The 22,582-nt window shown below is 39.4% G+C and overlaps 1 protein-coding gene across 1 annotated transcript in view; it reads left to right on the top strand.

The window, feature by feature from the left end:
* Nucleotides 1-22,582, top strand: part of LOC140727675 (immunoglobulin-like domain-containing receptor 1) — a 61,970-nt gene that overhangs the window by 20,592 nt on the left and 18,796 nt on the right. The window contains exons 2-4 of the mRNA XM_073045314.1: nt 4,824-4,994; nt 18,137-18,286; nt 20,811-20,930. Of these exons, the coding sequence (XP_072901415.1) occupies nt 4,824-4,994; nt 18,137-18,286; nt 20,811-20,930 (441 nt within the window). The remainder of the gene's footprint in view (nt 1-4,823; nt 4,995-18,136; nt 18,287-20,810; nt 20,931-22,582) is intronic.

The following is a 22,582-nucleotide window of genomic DNA, read 5'->3' as shown; positions in this document are numbered from 1 at the left end:
ATGATATATTGCTCAATCTCTCTTCATAGTCACCTTATCTAATAGTTTTCTCCCATACTCCAATCCAGGTATATATTCTACCTAGGAAATTGTGAATTCTCAGTGTAATGATTGAATACTGCCCATGAGACTCCAGGATGTTTTGCCACTTCATTGTTTTTACTTACCAGATATGGCTTATGATACATTTATTGTTCATCTCAGACCTGTAGTTAACTAACTACACTGTAATTCCCATTTCTACCTCCTACCCAAGATCCACAAACCCGCTTCTCCAGGTAGACTCATTGTTTCTGCTTCTTCCTGCCCCCACTGAACTTTGTATCTACATTTCTCGACGCTGTTTGGTCCCTTCAGTTCAGTCCCTTCCTACCTACATCTGAGACACTTCACACTGTCTCGATCTTTTCAGTGATTTCGACTTCCCAGGCCCCCATCATCTTATTTTCACTAAGGATGCCCAGTCCCTATGGACCTCCATCCCCCACCAAGAAGGCCTCTAAGCTCTCCATTTCTTTCTGCACACCAGACACAACCAGTTCCCCTCCACCACCACACTCCTCTCTCTGGTGGACGTCCTCACTCTCAATAATTTCTCCTTTGACTCTTCCCACTTCCTTCAAATAAGAGGTGTAGTTGTGACTCGTATGGGTCCCAGCTATGCCTGCCTCTATGTCGGCTACGTGGAACAGTCTGTGTTCCAAGTCTTAACTGGTATCAATCCCCAACTTTTCCTACGCTACATTGACTGCATTGGTGCTGATTCCTGCACCCATATGGAGCTCGTCTACTTCATCAACTTTGCCTCCAACTTTAAATATGCCCTTAGATTTACCTGGTCCATTTCTGACACCTCCCTCCCCTTTCTTGATTTCTCTGTCTCTCTCTCTGGAGACGGCTTATCTACTGATGTCTAATATAAACCCACTGACTCTCACAGCTATCTGGATTATACCTCTTCCCACCCTGTTACTTGTAAAAACACCATCCCCTTCTCTCAATTCCTCCAGGTATGCCGCATCTGCTAACAGGATGAGGCTTTTCATTCCAGAACTAAGGAGATGTTCTCCTCCTTCAAAGATAGGGGCTTTCTTTCCTCCACTATCAACGCTGCCCTCAACTACATCTCTTCCATTTCACGCATGTCTGCCCTCACCCCATCTTCCTGCCACCCCACCAGGGATAGGGTTTCTCTTGTCCTCATCTACCATCCCACCAGCTCCAGGTCTAGCATATAATTCTCCATAATTTCCACCATCTCCAATGGGATCTCCCACCAAGCACATCTTCCCCACCGCCCCCTCCCCACTTTCTGCTTTCCACAGGGATCGCTCCCTACGTGACTCCCTTGTCCATTCATCCCTGCCCACTGATCTCCCTCCTGGCACTTACCCTTGTAAATGGAATAAGTGCTACATCTGCCCCTACCCCTCCTTCCTTGCTACCATTCAAGGCCCCAGAGAGTCCTTCCAGGTGAGGCACCACTTCACTTCTGAGTCTTTTAGTGTTATCTACTGTATCTGGTTCTCCTGGTGTGGCCTCCTGTATATTGATGAGACCTGACATAGATTGGGAGACCACTTCGCTGAGCACCTACCTGAAAAAGTGGGGTTTCCCAGTGGCCACCCATTTTAATTCCACTTCCCATCCCCATTCCAACATGTCAGTCCATGGCCTCCTCTACTGTCAGGATGAGGCCACACTCAGGTTGGAGGCGCAACACCTTGAATTCCATCTGGGTAGCCCTCCAAACTGATGGCATGAACATCCATTTCTTGAATTTCCAGTAATGGCTCTCCCCCCCCCCCCCCTTCTCTATTCCCCATTCCCATTTCCCTCTCTCACCTTACCTCCTTATCTCCTTACTTGCCCATCACCTCCCTCTGGTGATCCCCCCCCCTTTTCTTTCTTCCATGGCCTCTGTCCTCTCCAGTCAGATACCCCCTTCTCCAGCCCTGTATCTATTTCACCAATCAACTTCCCAGCTCTTTACTTCACCCCCCGGGTTTCACCTATTACCTTGTATTTCTTCCTCCCCTCCCCCACTTTATTACTCTGACTCCTCATCCTTTTTTCCAGTCCTATTGAAGGGGTTCGACTCAAAACTCTTTTCAATAGGTGCTACCTGGCCTGATGAGTTTCTCCTGCATTTTGTGTGTATTGCTTGGATTTCCAGCATCTGCAGATTTTCTCTTGTTTGTGAGTTTACTAACTGGCTTGCTGAGTTTCATTTTCTAAAAGATCGTAGTGAAACAGATGGATATTTACGGCAAACTGGGTATCCTAACTGATCCTATTTAGTTAATTAATTCAATTTGCATTTCACAGCTGGCATGGTGTAATTTGTACTTGTGGCACCAGATCATTCGTTTAAACCTTTTCACTCCTATTCCAGTTGCTATGTTGTGCTAATGTTGGGCTAATTATTCTTACTACGATGCTATCTGTAGTGCCAGATATGACAGCTTCAGATTTTATTTTCTGATTGGATTCTATCTTCATATTAAGGTAGCTTGTAAGGACAACATTTTCAGACCATAAATTCTAGGTAACCTTAAAATCCTAATTAATTGAATTTCACCCTGTTTCAGCATCCTTGATTTTTGCATTCCAAAATATGCCTGATCTAATTTTATGTGCAATAAAATCATAAAATGCTGGAAACTGGTGAGGAAGCATCTGTGAAGAGAAGTAGATTTATTGTTTTTGGACACCGTCCTTTCATCAGAATAAGTTTATATCCCAATCTTTTACATGCCATGGACCCTGACCATGAACTGAGGGGTCTGTGGTCTCCAGGCTGGGAACCCCTGGTTTATTTTACACGTGGAGCTTGTTTTCTTAACCAACTCTCTCATTAGAAATATTATTACGTATGTCCCATTATTACGCATTACCCCATCGGGGGATACATTCCATCTATAGAACTGTCTATAAACCAATTCTTTATTTAATTCTTTGCCAGCTCTTGGATCAAGCACATTCCCTCACTTATTTTCTTACAGCCTATTCTTTCTCACATGTTCATCAACTCTGACTTATTCATTGGCTATGCGTCAACTCAAGGGGTAATGCACAGCAATCAGTTAAACAACACCTTTTTGGGATGTGGGCGATGTCTAGAGCATCCAGGGCAACCACACACTCTCACAGGGCGAACGTATGTATTTCATGCAAACAATGCTGGAGATTAGGATCAAATTTCAGTCACTGGAGCCATGGGACAACAATGACGCTTGCTGCACTATTGTGCCACACATTTAATTTGCATGTCACAGCGAAATATTCTACATGGAATATATCATTGAGCAAAATGTGGCTTATTCCTATTGTAGAAGTCTACTGTAAAGACTATCTGCTGCCCATTCATTTATTATTTGGATTTCTTTGCTTCAGAATATGCACCTGAAGCAGGAACTCTAGGACAGGCTATAAGGGTTAAATAAGCACCCTGGGAAATGCATATGCATCCAGTGTTTGAGTTCCTGGCAGTCCGTCAAATGATGTGTCTGCTTTTTGTTTGGACTAATTTGATCTACAAGAGCGAGCTATGTGGTTAACAGGAAGAGTTGAACAGGTCTGAGCATCTGTTTGAGAAAAGTCAGTGAGATAACTCAGTAGGAATAAGAAAATGTGTCCACGTGTCAAAATCCAAAATTAGAGGTCATAATTACAAAGCAGTAACAAATTTAATTAAGACGGAATTCATGAGCAATTTCTTCTCCCCAAATTATTGTAAGGATGTAAACATAACCAGTTCCCTCTACAAATGCTGCCTAACCTGTTGAGTTCCTCCAGTTTTTTTGTGTGCTGGTCAAAGTTGGATGATTATGCACTGAGTGAGTGGGGGGTCAAAAAAGGGGACAAAATAGGGAGTCAGAGGAGGAACAGAAGGAGACAGTGGCAGAGGGAAGGCATGGAACCTGAGGTAAGAGTTACCTAAAATAGGAACATTTAATGTTCATGCCATTGGATGTCATATACTTTAGCAGAATATGAGGTGTTCCTCTGGTTTGTGAGGCCCAACACAAACTGGAGGAAAAACACCAGGCCCAATCCATTCTGCTCCATTTTGGCATGTCATTCTCTTACTTTTGAAGGGACTTCTTCAAATAAACTTTTCATTCCTCATTAACGGTTTTCTTTATTCTTTTAAAAATCAGTAAATGGCCTTTGCATGGTTATGGAGTTTTAACTATCAATACAAAGTATACATTTTTGCTAAATATTCAAGTAAGTGCAAAACTGAAATATTACTGGAACATTATAGTTCTGCAAATTTGGATGTTTGAAGGACAAAGTTGTTTGTAGAGTAAAGGTTTTCACAATTTTCACTTCAGTGATAACTTGACACTAGTGGCCTGCATCAAGATTTCACATAGCTTTTGAGTAGAGGTTGGCAGAGACGATCAGGACTTGGGCATAGGTGAACACTCACCCTTTTGAAACTTAGAATGATTCTTCCACAGTGGTATCCAAACCATTGAAAATCCGCTTGCCATGACAGTCTATCCCAGTCAAAGGAATTTCTGTTTACCAACTCAAGTTATCGCTGAAATCCTCTTTTTGTTGGAGTATTTGTCCAGAAAGAAGGACTTCATATACTGATACTATTAATTCGTATACATATACTTTATATTCAATAGACTTGCTCAGCCAGAAGAAAAAGGTAATGAGGACATAGAACAGTCATTTGAAGCTCTAATTCTGAGTTCTAATGTGTGAATTTAATGTACTCCAGTTAAAACCAAATTAATTGCATTGTAATATTATAATCTCCACAGAACTTTGTGTTGAACATCTACAATTATTTTCTCTTGCAGCATGCCTTGCATTGTTGGTGACTGTACCAGAGACAAAACGCACGACAACACTCTTTTCTTCCATTGCTCTAAGATGTGATTATTCCACATCCTCACAAGTTCAGGATGTAGTTGTCACCTGGCGTTTCAAAACATTTTGCAAAGACCCCATATTTGAATACTATTCCTCATGTAAGTACTACCATTGGACGTTACCTATTTTGTTTATCTTCATTACTACTTTACCCTTTTAGGGAAAGATCTCAGGGAAATATCTCTGGTAACCTTGATACTTTATACATTTTTATGTAAGTTTTTATGAGTGTTAAAGCTAGTCAAATTTTGACCAGTATTTTAACCAAACCCTACTGCTATTAACTCGAATATAACTCGGAGTCCTGCCATGTGCAGAAGTTCGCTGATGACACGGCCATAGTGGGGTGTGTCAGGAATGGACAGGAGGAGGAGTATAGGAAACTGATACAGGACTTTGTGATATGGTGCAACTCAAACTACCTGCGTCTCAATATCACCAAGACCAAGGAGATGGTGGTGGACTTTAGGAGATCTAGGCCTCATATGGAGCCAGTGATCATTAATGGAGAATGTGTGGAGCAGGTTAAGACCTACAAGTATCTGGGAGTACAGTTAGACGAGAAGCTAGACTGGACTGCCAACACAGATGCCTTGTGCAGGAAGGCACAGAGTCGACTGTACTTCCTTAGAAGGTTGGCGTCATTCAATGTCTGTAGTGAGATGCTGAAGATGTTCTATAGGTCAGTTGTGGAGAGCGCCCTCTTCTTTGTGGTGGCGTGTTGGGGAGGAAGCATTAAGAAGAGGGACGCCTCACATCTTAATAAGCTGGTAAGGAAGGCGGGCTCTGTCGTGGGCAAAGTACTGGAGAGTTTAACATCGGTAGCTGAGCGAAGGGCGCTGAGTAGGCTACGGTCAATTATGGAAAACTCTGAACATCCTCTACATAGCACCATCCAGAGACAGAGAAGCAGTTTCAGCGACAGGTTACTATCGATGCAGTGCTCCTCAGACAGGATAAAGAGGTCAATACTCCCCAATGCCATTAGGCTTTACAATTCTACCGCCAGGACTTAAGAACTTTTTAAAAGCTATTATTAATGCTTTTTGAGATAGTGATTTAGATGCATATCATATTTTTTACTGAGTTAAGTATTGTATGTAATTAGTTTTGCTACAACAAGTGTATGGGACATTGGAAAAAAGTTGAATTTCCCCATGGGGATGAATAAAGTATCTATCTATCTATCTATCTATCATTTAGGGCACTGGCTTGAAATACATGTTAACGACTCAGCTGAACAGATACAAAAACCTGAAAGCTTGTACCACCAAGCTCAAAGACACCTTTCATCCTATTATTATCAGATTCCTGAATGGATATCTTGTACAATAAGATGTACTCTTAGATTCACAGTCCACCTGGTTATGAGCTTACATTTATCATTTACCTGTACTTCAGTTTTTTGGTGGCCTTTACTCTTTATCCTGTTTGTTATAGTTTTACCTTATTCTAGCTAAATGCAATGTATAATAAATTGATCTGTGAAAAACAGTTTGAAGATGAGGGTTTCACTGTACTTTAATACATGTGGCAATAAAACAATGTGAGTACCAATATTTACCTGAAGGCAATTGCATAGACCAAAGAAGTTTATGATATCATTTGAGGTATGCAGATACTTTTCATGTATATGTCCAAGTTAGTGAGTGCTGTAAACATAATTTGGGGGATCGGAATAAGTGGACTGGCATAAAAGACTGAAGCTGGCTTTTGGTCCTATGCTTTAACATCTGGCTGACCCTCTGTCAGATCATTAGTATATGCCACTACTAATGCAGTTCTATTCTTTATTCAGGTCACATGTTATATGCTGGTCCCTTGCATTATTTATTCTCCTTGTACAGAGTTAAGGTCATGAAAAGCAGTCTACTTTTGAGTAAAAACAAATCATTATACCATTATCTGTGGTGAAAGTTAAATAATGTAACAGCACCCTCTGCTGAGCAGATGTGGGAGTACAACATTATTCAGGAGAAGGAATAGGACAGTGAATATGCAGTTGGCACAGGGCACCCCGTGGCTATTCCCCTTGAAAATAAATACATAGTTTTGGATACTATTGTGGGTGGATGACCTCACAGAGGAATTCCACAGAGACCGAGTTACTGGTCATGGCTTCATGGTGCAAAATGGAAAGAGGGAGAAGAGGGGAGCAGTTGTAATGTGGGACTCTATAGTCAGAGGAACAGAGAGGAGCTCTGTGGACGTGAACAGGACACCCGGATGGTATGCTGCCTCCCAGCTGCCAGGGTTAGGGATGTCTCGGATTGTGTCCACAGCATTTTGGAGGAGGAAGGGGAGCAGCCAGATGTCTTGGTACATATTGGTACCAATGACATAGGAAGGAAAAGCAAAGAGGTCCTGAAGAAAGAATTTAGAGTGATAGGCAGAAAACTGAGAACCAGGACTTCTTGGGAAGTAATTTCTGGATTGCTACTGGTATTGCATGCTAGTGAGGGGAGAGACAGTGGTGGTGCGGGGATCGATATTCTCACGGGCAGATTGTTAGAGCTGTTGGGGAGAGTTTAAACTAATTTGGCAGGGGGGTGGGAACCGGAGTGAAGGGATGCAGGTTTGGATGAATGGTAAAAAGCAAAGATAGTGTGCAATCAGACAAGTAGATAATAGAACAAAATTGCAGCCAGCAAGGATGAGTATCAGTGCATTAGGGATGCAGAATCAAAAAGGGTAGCAAATATATTACTCTAAGTGTTATATCTCAATGCACAGAGTATAAGAAATGAGGTGGATTATCTTGTTGCACTTTTACAGATTGTCGAATATGATGTTGTGCCCATCACTGAACGATGGTTGTAGTTGGGAGCTGAATGTCCGTGGTTACACATTGTATGGAAGGGTTGGGAAAGTTGGCAGAAGGTGTGGCTCTGCTGGTAAAGAATGGCATCAAATCAGTAGAAAGATATGACATAGGTTCGGAAGATGTTGAATCCTTGTGGGTTGAGTTAAGAGACTGCAAGGGTAAAAGGATACTGATGGCAGTTGTATACAGGTCTCCCAACAGTAGCTGGGATGTGGACCACAGATTACAACGGGAATTAGAAAAAGCATGTCAGAAGAGCAATGTTATGATGACCATGGGAGATTTTAACATGCAGGTAGATTGGGAAACTCAGGTTGGTAATGGATCTCAAGAGAGAGGCATTGAACAAATTCAATCTGATGGCTTTTTAGTGCAGCTTGTCGTTGCACTTAGTGGGGGATCAGCTATACTGGATTGAGTTTTGCGTAATGAATCGGAGGCAATTAGGGAGCTTAAGGTAAAGGAACCAGTGATCACAATATGATTGATTTCAGCTTGAAATTTCATAGGAAAAATGTAAAGAATGACATAGCAGTATTTCAGTGGAGTAAAAAAATTACAGTGGTATGAGAAAGGAGTTGGCCAAAGTAAATTGGAAGGAGGTGCTTGCAGGGATGACAGCAGAAAAGCAATGGTGTGAGTTTCTGTGAAAAATGAGGAGAGTGCAGGATAGGTGTATTCCAAAAACAAATAAATTCTCAAATGGCAAAATAGTACAACTGTGGCTGACAGGGAAAAGAAAATCTAATGTAATAGCAAAAGAGAGGACATACAACAAAGCAAAAATTAGCAGGAAGATAGAGGATTGGGAAGCTTTTAAAAGCCTACAGAAAGGAAATGAAGGAATCATTAGGAGGAAAAAGATGAAATATTCAATCAAGCTAGCAAACAACGTCAAGGCGCATAGAAAATCTTTTTCAAGTATGTAAAAAATGAAATGGTAGTGAAGGTAGATATAGGAGCAGAAGAAAATGAGGCCTGAGAAATAATAATGGGGGACAAGAAGATGACAGATGAACTAAATTAGTATTTTGCATCAGTCTTCACTGTGGAATACACAAGCAGTGTGAAAGCTGTTGAAGAGTGTGAGGAAAGAGAAATGAGTGCAGTTATGGTTACAAGAGAGAAGGTGCTCAAAAAGCTGAAAGACCTAAAGGTGCATAAGTCACCTGGACCTGTTGAACTGCATCCTAGGGTTCTGGAAGAGGTAGTGCAGAGATTGTGGAGGCATTAGTAATGATCTTTCAAGAATCATTGGACTCTGGCATGGTTCTGGAGGACTGGAAAATGGCAAATGTCACTCCACTCTTTAAGAAAGGAAGGAGGCACCAGAAAGGAAATTATAGACCAGTTAGCCTGATCTCAGTGGTTGGGAAGATGCTGGAGTCAGTTATTAAGGATGAGGTTATGGAGTACTTGGCGATATAGGACAAGTTAGGACGAAGTCAGCATGGGAAGATGGGAGACTTGATGGGTCAGTTGGCTTAATTCTGCTCCTATGTCTTGTGGTCTTATGGTCTACTGCCAATAGAGTTTAAAAATAACGATCAAAGTGGTGTTGCTTTTTGTGATTAAAAGTTTACATACTTTTTTCATTTAACAGTATGTTTTAAATTTCAGAGATTAGCAATAAGATTGGGATTAAATATTCAGTGAATGTATTTTTAAGCATTGATTGAATGAGCCAGGTTGTGCTTGATATGACCACCATCCTCAATTAAGAAAAATTTTAATAATAGAACTTAATCTGAAAGTACCTTCATAATGAAGATCAGTGTGGGGTCACTTGCATGTAATCTGAGTCCAGCTGCAGAGCTTGAGGCTCGATGCACCAGCACGTGGATTTTTTTTATTTCTGTGGGCCGTTAGAGAGTAAATGGGCATTAGATTTCCATGGAACTGCCATGCTCATCAGCTTCAGTAATACATCTTGCTTTTATGTCTCAATGTATCTTGAAATAGGCTTTAAGCACATGCATTGTTTCATGATCATTTATGGCTCTCTCCCCAAAAAAATGGAGTAAATGATAATAGATGGAGGTTCCCGATACAATCCTGAAACTTCTTTTCTACTCTGAATGGTCAATGGCCAGTGATTCCCTCGAGTCGGTGGAGATTTCACATTTCTTCAAAGAGGCTTGGAGAATGTCCTTGAATCTTTTTTTCTCTGTCACCCGATAGTGTCTTTCCTTGACAGGTTGGAATCGAACATTTGTTTAAGGATGTAGTGTCAAGCATGTGAATGAAGGAGCTCCAATGTAGCCATCTGAATGCAACAGAGCCTCTTTATTCTCGAGGTTGGCAGGGTATATTGTCTGCATGAAATTTTAGCAGGGCCGTGAGGTCCCACATGGCAGGCTGATCCAGAAGGTTAGAACACATGAGTGAGCTAGCCAAAATTAGCTTGGTGGAAAGAGTCAAGAGAGTAGTAATGGGGAGGGGGGAGGATTGGTTGTCAAATTGGAAAGCTGTAACCAATGGGGTACTGCATGAATTGGTCCCCTATTGTTTGACAATTTAGATGAGACTGTAGGTGGTGTGATATGTACGTTGCAGATTGGACCAATATTGGTGGTTATAGTGGACAGTGAAGAAGGCTATTGAAGTTTACAATGGAATATTGATCCATTTGGAAAGTCAGTAGAGGAATGATGATGAAACTTAACTCAGACATGTGCAAAGTGATACATTCAGGAGGTTAAACCACTGCATAGTGACTGGCAGGGCCCTGATGACTGTCATTGATCAGAGATATTTGGGGATCCAAGATGCTCCCTGAAAGTGGTGACACGGGTATGCAGTGGTGAAGAAGCTCTATGGCTTACCTTCATCAGTTGTAATATTGAGTACAAGAGATGGGACATCATGTTTCATTTTTATTTATTTTCAGGTACAGAATGTTAGCAGGCCCTTCCAGCCAATGAGCCCACACTGCTCAATTATACCCATGTGACTTACCAACCAGTTTGTTTTTGGAAAGTCGGAGAAAGCCAGAGCACCTGGAGGAAACCCATTTAGTCACAGGGAGAATGTACAAACTCCTTACAAATACCAGTGGGAATTGAGCTTGTGTCGCTGGTGTTGTAATAGCGTTTCGCTAACCATGCCGCCCCAGAATTGGGCTCACCCGGGGCCTCTTGCACCCTAAGCAAGAATCACACCTCTTGTGGTCACACTATAGGAAGCATGTACTTAAGCTGGAGAATATGGAGAAGATGTTTGTGAGGATGTTGACGCGAATGAAGGTCTTGGGTTAAAAAATGAGATTAGATAAACTGGGACCGTTTTCCCTGGAGTGAGGGAAGGTGAGCACATAGACATTGTGTTAAAATCATGAGCGGCATGAATAGGGTAGATAGTCACAGATTTTTTCCCAGCATTAGAGAGTCACAAACACGAGGGCACATATTTAAGACAAGAGTGGAAGTAGTTAAGGGGATTTGAGGGGCAACTTTGCCACACAAATTATGGTGGGTATTGGAACAAGCTCCTATGGTAAGTGGGAGTGGCAAGAAATACAATATTTAAAAAATAATTGCGAAAGTTCAGCAGGATACTTGCCAAATACAGGACACTGGCGCTTGCTGAGATGGGCATCTTGGTCCATATAGATGTTGGGCAGAAAGACCAGTTTCCATGTTGTATAAATCTATGACTGAGATATGCCATTTTGAATACTGGACAGTCATGATTATCTTGTAACTACATAGAACTAGTATTAAACAGGAGTCTTATTTAGGCTCAAATTTTAGATAACCCCTCATTGTAGAACTTAAGAAAGCTCTTCGTTGCAGAGATGCTCTCCTTTAATTAAACTAAATTTGTTTCAATACTTAACATAGCCATCAAAGAACAGAAACCAGATTTTGAAGGAAAGTAGATGAATCTCCCTCACCTTTTCAACCAACACCACTAGAAACGAACTTGGCATTCAGTATGCACAAGATGATCTTTTTTTAAATTAATTTTTTTGAGGTTTTACAATACAACTACCAAAAAAACCCATCAACAAAATGGAGATTTATATAGTGCAAAACAAACGTGTCTAATATATAATTCATAACAATAAGGAAAAAGCACCCAAAATAAAATCATATAAAGTTAGTATCCTCCCCACTACAAAACTTCAGGCCAACCATTTCAATGTGTAAAAGAAAAATTAATCGGAGCGTTCGACCCCACAGAGCTGTAAATATATATTAAAAAAAGAAAATATAATGCCTACTACCAAAACTATAATGTAATTCTCATAAAAAACTGTAAAGCTTACAGGAAAAAAAAAGCTGAAAGTAAGGGATTATAGTACAAAAAAAGAATAAACTTAATCTAAAGAGGAGTTATGGAAGTATTCAAGAAAAGGTCCCCATACCTTATGACACTTTATATCCGAATTGAGAAGTGAATAATGAATCTTTCCAAGGTCTAAACAGGACATAATATCACTAAGCCATTGAGCATGAGTGGGTGGGGTAACATCTCTCCACCTGAGAAGAACTAACCGTCTAGCCAAAAGAGAGGCAAAAGATAATGTTTGACATTTAGTCGGACTCAAATGAATGTCTACTTCACCCAAGGTGCCACAAAGAGCAATCAGAGGGTTAGGTTCTAAGTGGCAATTAAGAATATGGGATAAAGAATTTCTCTATACTAAGACAAGCCCAGTACATATGAATAAGAGAAGCCTCACCCCCTTTACACTTATAGGGCTAATGTCAGGATAAAACCATGATAATTTAGTTTTAGACATATGAGCCCTGTGTACAACCTTAAACTGCAAAAGGCAGTGGCGAGCACATAAAGAGGTTGAGTTAACTGACTTAAGAATTGAATCCCAAACCGCATCAGATAAAGAAATATTTAAATCATGCTCCCAGGCAGTTCTAATTTTATCGAAGGGAGCATGCCTCAAGATCACTAACTTATCACGAATAGTAAATATTAAACCTTTACCCAATGGATTAATACAAAGAAACAGGTCCACAACATTTTTCTCTGGCATCTCAGGAAAATTAGATATTAAAGGGTTAATGAAATGTCTAATATGAAGATATCTAAAGAAGTGAGTATTAGGTAGGTTAAACTTTACAGACAGTTGTTAAATAGTTGCAAAATGATCATCTATGAAAAGATCTTCAAAGTGCCTAATGCCCTTTCTATACCAATCATGAAATGTTGAGTCTTGCATAGAAGGTAGGAAAAGCTGATTGTGTAAAATAGGACTAGAGAGAGAGAAACCATGAAGGCCATTACATTTTCTGAACTGAGCCCATATTCTCAGAGTATGTATATTAAGAGGATTAACAATTAGTCTAGGCAAGTGATAAAGAAGTGCAGATCCAAGAAGTGCAGAAATGGAGAGATCTTTACTAGAGTTCCAACTCCATTGCCACCCATTTTGGGTAGTCAGACGGATTATTAAAGAAGGACCAAAAAGTAAGACAATGAATGTTGGCTGCCCAATAATATACACAGAAGTAAGGCAAGACCATACCGCCTTCCTTTTTAGATTTTTGAAGGTGAGCTTTATTAAGTCTGGAACATTTGCCCTTCCATAGATAGGACAAAATAATAGAATCTAACAGATCAAAAAAAGCTTTAGAAATAAAAATAGGTAAAGACTGAAATAAGTATAAAAATTTAGGAAGGATATGCATTTTAATAACATTAATTTGACCTACCAGAGACATAGACAAGGGTGACTACTGTGTCAAACTCTGTTTTGTAGAATTTAAAAGATTAACAAAATTTTCTCAAAAAAGATTCTTGAAGTTCCTTGTTACTGTAATACCAAGGTAAGTGAATTGATTATTAACTACTTTAAAAGGGAGGTCATGAAATACTAATGGTTATGCTTCGCTATTGATTGGGAAGAGTTTACTCTTATGTAAGTTAAGTTTGCAACTGGAAAGCTGACAAAATTGATTAAGAAGTAAAAACATTGGGGGTAAAGTACTTGGATTTGATATAAAAAAAAAGATCATCGGCATAAAGAGAAACTTTATGCTCAACACCTCCCCTCCAAATCCCCATCAATTCAGCACAGCTACGAAACACAATCTCCAGTGGCTCTATGGCCAAATCAAAAAGGAAGGGACTTAAAGCACATCCTTGTCAGGTGCCATGTTTAGGGCTAAAAGACTGGGATTGCTGCGAGTTGGTCAAAACAGAAGTGGTGGGACATGAATATAACAATTTAATCCATGAAATAAAACTTTGACCAAAATCAAATTTTTCTAAATCTGCAAAAAGGTAATTCCACTCCACATGATCAAATGCTTTCTCCGCATCAAGAGAAATGACACATTCAAGAGTCCCAATTGAAGGTGAATATAAGATATTAAATAGATGCTGGATATTAAAAAAAAGAAGGCGATTTTTAATAAAACCAGTTTGATCTTCAGAAATAATAGAAGGTACAAGTTCTCCAATCTACGAGCTAAAACTTTAGCCAACATTTTAACATCGACATTTAACAAAGGAATCGGTCTATACAAAGAACACTCTGTTGGATCTTTACCTTCTTTGGCTAAAAATGATTCATGCCTCGTTAAATGATGCTGACAATTTTCTATGTTTAAATGAATCAGATAGAACTAAGAATAATTGAGATGAAAGCTGTGAGGAAAATGATTTATAAAATTCTGCAGAAAACCATCCAGGAGATTTACCCAGCTGCAGTGCAGAAATCGCAGAGGATATTTCCTCTATTGATAATGGCTCATTGAATTTTGTTTTAAGGTCGGAAGAAAGCAAAGGAATATTTAAACTGTTTAAAAAATGCTCAACAGAGATATTACCATTTAAAGGTTCAGAGGTATAAAATCGAGAGTAATAATTCTTAAATGTGTCATTAATTTCAGAATGATTCAAAGTAATGTTCCCATTTCCCATTCGAATTTTTGTAATTTGTTGTTTAGCTTTAGAGCGTCTTAGTTGGTTGACTAAAACTTGCCAGATTTATCACCATGAATGTAAAATTAGTTCTTGCTTTCAAGAAGTTGACTTTCAACTGGTTGGGTAGAAATAAGGTCAAACTTAGTGTGAAGTTCTACTTTCTTCTTGTACAGTTTGGGATTTTTGGACTGGGCATATAGTTGGTCTGTTTCTTTAATCTGACTGATCAAATCTAATTGCTCTAAATAGGTATTTCTTTTCAGATTCGCAGTATATGAAATTATTTGACCCCTCAAATATGCTTTCATGGCATCCCAGACAACCTTGGATGAGATTTCAGATGACGTGTTAGTGTTTTAAAAATAAGTTATCTGGTCCTTCATAAATTTTACAAAATCATTATCCAACAACAAGGTTAGGGTAAAACGCCAATGTTTATTCATTTGAGGGAAACCAGGAAAATGTATAGACAGGGTAACTGGGGCATGATCCAAAATCAATATACTCTGATAATCACAAGAGCGATCAGATGGAATCAGCTGGTTATCCATTAAAAAATAATCAATTCTAGTAAAAGTATGATGGACATGTGAAAAAAGGCATAATCTCTCTCAGTAGGATGGGAAAAACGCCACACGTCGGAGATACCATAATTAGAAAGAAAAGAGTGAATAGATAAAGCAGATATACTAGGTTGTCTAGGAACAGATGACAATCAATCCAAAACTGGATCTACGCACCAATTAAAATCACCACCCAATATAAGAGAATATAAACTCAAGTCAGGCAATAAAGAGAAAAATTGATCAAAAAAGTTCACATCATCCGAATTGGGAGCATACAGGTTAGCCAAGACTACCCTAGTATTATACAGTTTTCCAGAGACAATAATAAAAGGACCGTTTTTATCAGATACTTTGTTGTGAAGCTCAAAGGGAACATTTTGATTCATAAGGATTGAGACCCCCCCCCTTCCCCCCCACCGGCTTTAGCCGGGAAGGCAGAATGGAAGGGCTGTTCCACCCAACTGGACATAAGACGAGAGTTATCAAAACTTCGAATATGTGTTTCTTGCAGAAAACCAATGTCAGCTTTGAGCTGCTTAAGATGTGAAAGCACCTTCCTTCTTTTAACAGGATAGTTCAGTCTCTTAACCTTCCCGCTTATAAGATTCAACGGGCTAACCATTGTCATTTAAAAAAACATAAAGGGTAGTAGGCATAAACAAGATCAAATATTCAAAAAACAGCTCTGAGACAAAAATATAAGACAAGAGAATCAGAACAAAAAAATGTCTTGAGTAACAAGGAATAACTAAAGGTTCTATGTATGGTGTTGGCACTAGAGGGCCCTCCCTGCCTTCAAATCCCAGAAGAAAAAAGCTACCAAAAAACAGCAGCAAGCTCTTCAGAGAAAAAAACACCCCAAAAACCAACTTTCAGTTTCTCAACATCATCATAAGCTCCGTTTGACAACAATTCAAAAACCAGAGAGCTTATGCACTACAAATTAAAATTATGCATAAAGAAAAGAAGAAACAGTTCTATCAAAAAGTATTAAACTTAACTCAAAGTAATAATCCAGAGTAGCCCACCCATGAGAAACTATGAAAAAATACAATAATTTAAAAAGAAAACAGAAAAAAACTAGAAAGAATTTTTTTTTAAAGAAGTACTTAGTGGCCATTTTAAATAATCGGACTGAGTCTGATGGAGTTGAAACGGCAGGGAGTCTTTCAATATATTTCTGACCTTCTGTAACCGAGTTAAACCATTTTTTTGTCCAGTACTAAGAGTTATTCAGAGATGGGCTGGATAACAGAGAGAGGGCCTGAATCCACGATTGTAGAACTCTTTCATAACTTATTTATACTCAGTGCGCAGCTTCAGAACTTGAGCATAATCCTCAACAATACGTATAAAATTACCCTTGAAATCCAATTTTCCTCTCTGACGTGCTTCCATGATCAAAAGATTTCTCACCTGATATCGATGAAAGCACAGAATTACTGGGCGTGGCCTAGAGCCCAACTCGGGCTTGGCCAGAAATGTACGGTGAGCTCTGTCTAACTTGGGTGGGGTCGGAATAATATCCTTCCCAAAAATCTCAGAGAGTAAAGAAGAAAAAAATTCAACAAGAGACCCACTTTCGATAGCCTCTGGCAGACCGAGGATTCGTAGATTATGACACCTGCTCCGATCTTCGAGATCAGTTATTTTGGACGTTAACTTGGTGTTATGCTCACTCAAATTGAAACAGACGAATTCCAGCTGCTGATCGCGACATTTTAAATTTTCAGTAGCTGACTCAAGATGAAAGGGAAGTTCGGCATGATCCTCCACTTTGGAATTAATTTGATCCAATTTTGACTCCCAACGAACTGAAAGAAGACTTATATTCAGACTTAAGTTCAGATATAATCTCTTGTCGGTGCTGTTCCAAAATAGAGATAATCTCGGCAGAGGAACCCAAGACAGTTGCAATCGTAGAGACTTCTTTTTTCCCAGATTTAGGGAACTTTGTGGCCATTGTAGGACAGGTGTATTCACAGGCAGGTAGGAGAGCAAAAAATTTAACACTCTGGAGTTTAAAAGAAAGGAGATAGAGTGCGGAGGTAAGAAATGAAAAAGAGCGATAATTCTAAGCGACTAAACTATCGCCATCTTACCGGAAGTCATGAGATGATTGTCATGTTGTACTCTATAATGAATGCAATGTCAAAAGCAATTTGAAGTGATTTTTGATGTAGTTGACACTTGCATGCATAAAACACTTTAGCAACATTCTCTGTACCCATTCATCTCTTCTCCTGCTGACGGCTTGCCCGTTGCAGTAGTCCAGGAAAGTTGACGCCGGAAGCAGTGTGATGTGGCATTAAGAGCTGACCCCTACCATCGGTGTTCAGTGTTCAGTCAGTGGAAGACAGGGTAGATTGCTTGCATGTACGTCTTCATTATCTGCTGTAAACTGCTTGTTCTTGCCAATAATACTCATGCACCATCAATTTTCAAGATATGTCACTGAGGAACTTGGGCAATGTGTATTTTTTATGTGACTATGCTTAATGCTATTTTATATAGTATATGCTGTTGGCACTATGTATTGCACCTCAGCTCAGGAGGAACACTTTGGTTTGGCTTTATTCATGGGTAATCCTGTATGGTTGAATGATAATTAAACTTAAATATGAAAGAGAATGTATTCATGAAACTGTTTTGCACAAAGAGATCAGCAGTGGCAGCTTTGGTGACTATGTTTCATTTGTTCGAAAATGTCACAGGCTGCCAGCAAGAATCTCAGTGATTACCTTCAGTTGGCAAGATACCAGGAGAAATAGTTTTATTTATAGGAAAAATCAGGAATTAAGGAGCGTAATACAAGTAAAACAGGTCTCAAATATTTGTCTATTTGTGAAATACATTAGAACAGTATAATTTGTTTATTTTTGTATACTATATAAAATTATATGATGATGTATAATACATGAACGTGCACAAGAATTAATTTGAGTCCTTCTCGCAGCGTACATTGCTATGTTGAGTATGGGCCAAGATCCATCCAATGATTGCCAAGATGATCAGCGTCATGTGCGAACTGTAATTCAGAAACGGGGCCAGAATGAACCCATACTGGGGAACGAATATAGACAAAGGAAGATCACCATTCAGAACAGTAAGCATCACATTGACGCCAATAATTATAGGCTATCTGTTCTCAGTATTTCACCCCTTGTCCTATCTCCTTTTCCAGCAGAAATATTCTGTTCCTCTTTTGAAAAACTGCTTTAAAAATTTTTATTATCCATGACATAACTTACTGCCTCTTAATTCTTTTTGGTGTTGTTACTTTTTATGCTGTTCTTTGTTTTAATATTTGATCATCTGGTGCAAGCAAAATGTTGATTACATGTGCATAGTAATAATAATATGATATTGTTGGCTAGCATAAATGTCCTTCTGGGGGCAATCTAGAGATTTGCATGCTAGGCATGTCCAAAATCTTACAGCTGGAATTGTAAAAATCTGGATCCCTTTGATGTAAATACCAAAACCTTTTAAATGTGAGTCAAAATATGGATTGCATAAGAATAGACGATTTGATCCCTTGAATCTGCACCACCACTCAGCAAAGTAAAAAGCAGAGGGTAGTGGTTGAAGGCTGTTGTTAATATTGAAGAAGGTTATTGTAGATTCTGGAGGGATCTTGATCAGTAAACTAAGTAGGCCAAAGAGTGGCAAATGAATTTCAATACAGATAATGAGGTGATGCATTTTGGAAAGTCAAATCAGTGCAGGACTTGTAGTGCACTAGAGATTGTAATGGAGCAGAAGGTACAGGAGTACAAGTGCATAGTTTGTTAAAAGCTGCATTACAAGTGAACAGAGTGGTGAGAAGGGCATTTAGCACACTGGCCTTTAACAGTCAGGGTACTGAGTAAAAGAGTTGGGACATTATGTTACTGTTGTATAAACCTTTGGTAAGGTTACACTTGGAGTACTATGTACAGTTCAGTCCATCCTGTTATAGGAAATGCACGGTTAAACTGGAAAGAGAAGAGAGAAGTTTTGTGAAGATGTTGCCAGGATCTGAGAACCTGAGTTACAGGGGGAAGTGGGCCAGGCTAGGTTTTTACTCTTTGCAACATAAGAGAATGAGGGGGCAATCTTATGAAGTGTTTAAATTTATGAGAGGCATAGATATGGTGGGTGGTAATAGTCTTTTCCCCAAGGTAAGGAAGTCCAAAGTATGAATGTACAGGGCATCAGTATAGGGTTCATGATTTAAAAGGGAATCGAGGAGCAAGTTTTTCATGAAGAGGATGTGAGCACATGGAATGAGCTGCCAGAGGAAGTATTTGGTGCAGGTACTATAGTTGAAAATTCCTTGCTTATTCCCTCTTTTCTAATATGAAATGACATCACAAGAACCAAATGTATCCTTTTTCATGTTAGAATGCCAAAATGCACACGATTTCCAAGCTTGGTCTCTGATTGAAGTAAAACTTACTTTTGTACTTTGACATTAAAGCAATTTTCATACCCAATTGCCTACTGCACGTGCTTGTTAAATTTCAATGTAAAAGGACAGCTGAGTCCATTTGAACATCAACATTTCTTAATTTCTCAATGTTTTTTTTACTCAGAATTTCTTCTTCCCTGGATTGTATAAACTCACCTTTTGCAACTTTGTGCTATTTGCCATGGTGTGGTTTTATCGTATACATCTTCATGAGGCCTCTGCATCACGATTCATAACAAATGTCATTGGATGAAAGAGATGCATGGTGCAATAACGTTATTACAAATTTTGCATATCTTGTTTCAAGTGCAAGACTTAGATCTGTGATATTCTAGACGTTCTTTAGAAACAAAATTTTGAATGAAAGCTAGGTGAGGGCACTGAAAATGAACATAGCATTGTCTTTTAAGCTTGCCATATTCCAACTAAACATGAATGAAGATGTGTGAAAGAGAGGGAGGTGTAAGCTATTCATTCCCTTTCTCTGCTTTGCCATTCAATGAAATCACCGCTGATCTTTTATCTCAGAAAACATTTCCTGCCCTACTCTTTGTCTTTTAATTCTGTTTATAATTAAAAACTCTTTCTTGAATATACTCAGCAACTGAGCCTTTGAATATCGAAGATTCTCTACCATACAGGTGAACAAATGTCTTCGCTTTTTTCTCTCCTATCTGCCCATCTCCTGATGTTGATATTGATCTCAGTTTCTAGAAACTGGGAGTTTCTAGTTTCTAGGAGAACATTATCCCTACATCTACCCTGTCAAATGATGAGAATATTACAATTGGTAAATGCTTAAATTTCTCTGAGTTAGAAAACCTGGGGACAGGCCAGATTTGTAGGTAAACGTTTAACTTCATTGAAGATGCAAGATTATCTTGGAGCAGTGCTGCAAGTGGTATATTAATTTCTTTAATAAAATTCAGAGAAACTCTGGAGATTGTAGCCTGTGTTATCAAGCTGCAGTTATCACTTGAACTGGAAAACTAATGTTCAGTCTAACCAGGACCACGTGATGAGCAACTTTGTTCTAACTCCACTCAAGCAGAGTTACTAGATAATGTTACTAATTCAGAGCTCAGTAAAATATGTTTGAGGATCTTTGTTTTGAATTCAATTGTTATTGATATATTCTACATTCTTTGTGGCTAACTTGTATACTTTTGCTTTAAAGGAGCTGACTTGTGGATCAGTGAGGTGATGTGGTGGGACCACGGTGTTTATTTCTGTACCGTTGAGGCACCGGGTGATACGACAGGGGACTCTGACAAAGAAGTTCGACTTATTGTTTTACGTAAGTTTTTAAATTGTTTAAATTCCACATATGTTAAGTGCTGTTTATTTATTTGTATACCTAAATCATTTCATTTAGGATATCTGCAAGATGATAAATATTACATAGAGAAACATAGAAACATAGGAAACCTACAAGGCCCTTTGGCCCACAAGGCTGTACTAAACATGTACTTACTTTAGAAATTAACTAAGGTTACCCATAGCCCTCTATTTTTCTAAGCTCTATGTACCTATCCAGGAGTCTCTTAAAAGACCCTATTGTATCCATTTCCGCCAACGTCACCGGCAGCCCATTCCACACACTCACCACTCTCTGTGTAAAATAGAAAAACACACCCTGACATTTCCTCTGTACCCGCTTCCAAGCACCTTAAAACTGTGCCCTCTCGTGTTAGCCATTTCAGCCCTGGAAAAAAGCCTCTGACTATCCACACAATCAATGCCTCTCAGCCTCTTATACACCTCTATCAGGTCACCTCTCATCCTCCGTCGTTATAAGGGGAAAAGGCCAAGTTCATTCAACCTATTCTCATAAGGCATGCTCTCCAATCCAGGCAACATCCTTGTAAAATCACATTGATAAAATTATTTGAAAAAGTCAACATAGTTGACTACAGATCGTTCATTGAATACAACTAGAATAGGTGGAAAGAGAGTTTACCACTATGTGCCTGTGATGCTGCTGTAGGTAAGTTTTTCATTGCACCTGTATATACATGTACACGTGTATATGACTATAGACTTTGAAATAACCAATCAAATTGCAATTTTTTAAAATAATTGCCAGAAAGCAAAATAGCACCCTACGAAAATCTAGATAGTTCAGGTAAACATCTCTATAAACCCAATGAACAGACAGTTTCGTCAAGATAGTAATGGTCAGTGGGGCTTGTTGTCTGTAGTTAATAAAGGATACTGGTGAAAGCAGGTTAATGTGAATATCCAAATGTTGCTCTACATTGCAAAATTGAGATTTTACTAATGCCTCATTACTGAAATGCATCAAATTTTCAGAGGTTGTGTTTGTACCATAGATCAAACTGAGCTTTGTAGCGATCTATAGAATGTCCTAAAACAAAAATGTCTTTTGTATCCAATGCACCTGATGCGGCCTCCTCTACATTGATGAGACCCGTTGTAAATTAGGGGTGCACTTCGTCAAGCACCTCGGCACCATCCACCACAAGCAGGACTTCCTGATGGCCAAACATTTTAATTCCCATTCCCATTCCCATTCCCATTCCAACATGTCAGTCCATGACCTCTTCTGTGCCAAGGTGAGACCATCCTCAGGATGGAGGAGCAACACCTTGTCTTTGGTCTTGGTAGCCTCCAACCTGATGGCATGCAAATCAATTTCTCCTTCTGGTAACTAAATTCTTCCAGCCCCCCAACTCCTCTATTTGCACCTCTTCTCACTTGTCTATTATTTCCCCCTAGGTCTCCAACTCCTCCTTCCCTTTCTCCTATGGTCCACTCCTCTCTCCTACCAGATTCCTCCTTCTCCAGCCCTTGACCTTTCCCACCCACCTGACTTCACCTGTCACCTTCCAGCAAGCCTCCTTCCCCTCACACCACCTTTTTATTCTACTATTTACCCCTTCTCTGTCCTGAAGAAGGGTCTCAGCCCGAAACGTTGACTATCCATTC

Source organism: Hemitrygon akajei, chromosome 5, assembly GCF_048418815.1.
Source record: "Hemitrygon akajei chromosome 5, sHemAka1.3, whole genome shotgun sequence".
Lineage (NCBI taxonomy): Eukaryota > Metazoa > Chordata > Chondrichthyes > Myliobatiformes > Dasyatidae > Hemitrygon > Hemitrygon akajei.
This window is presented reverse-complemented; position numbering and strand designations above follow the sequence as displayed.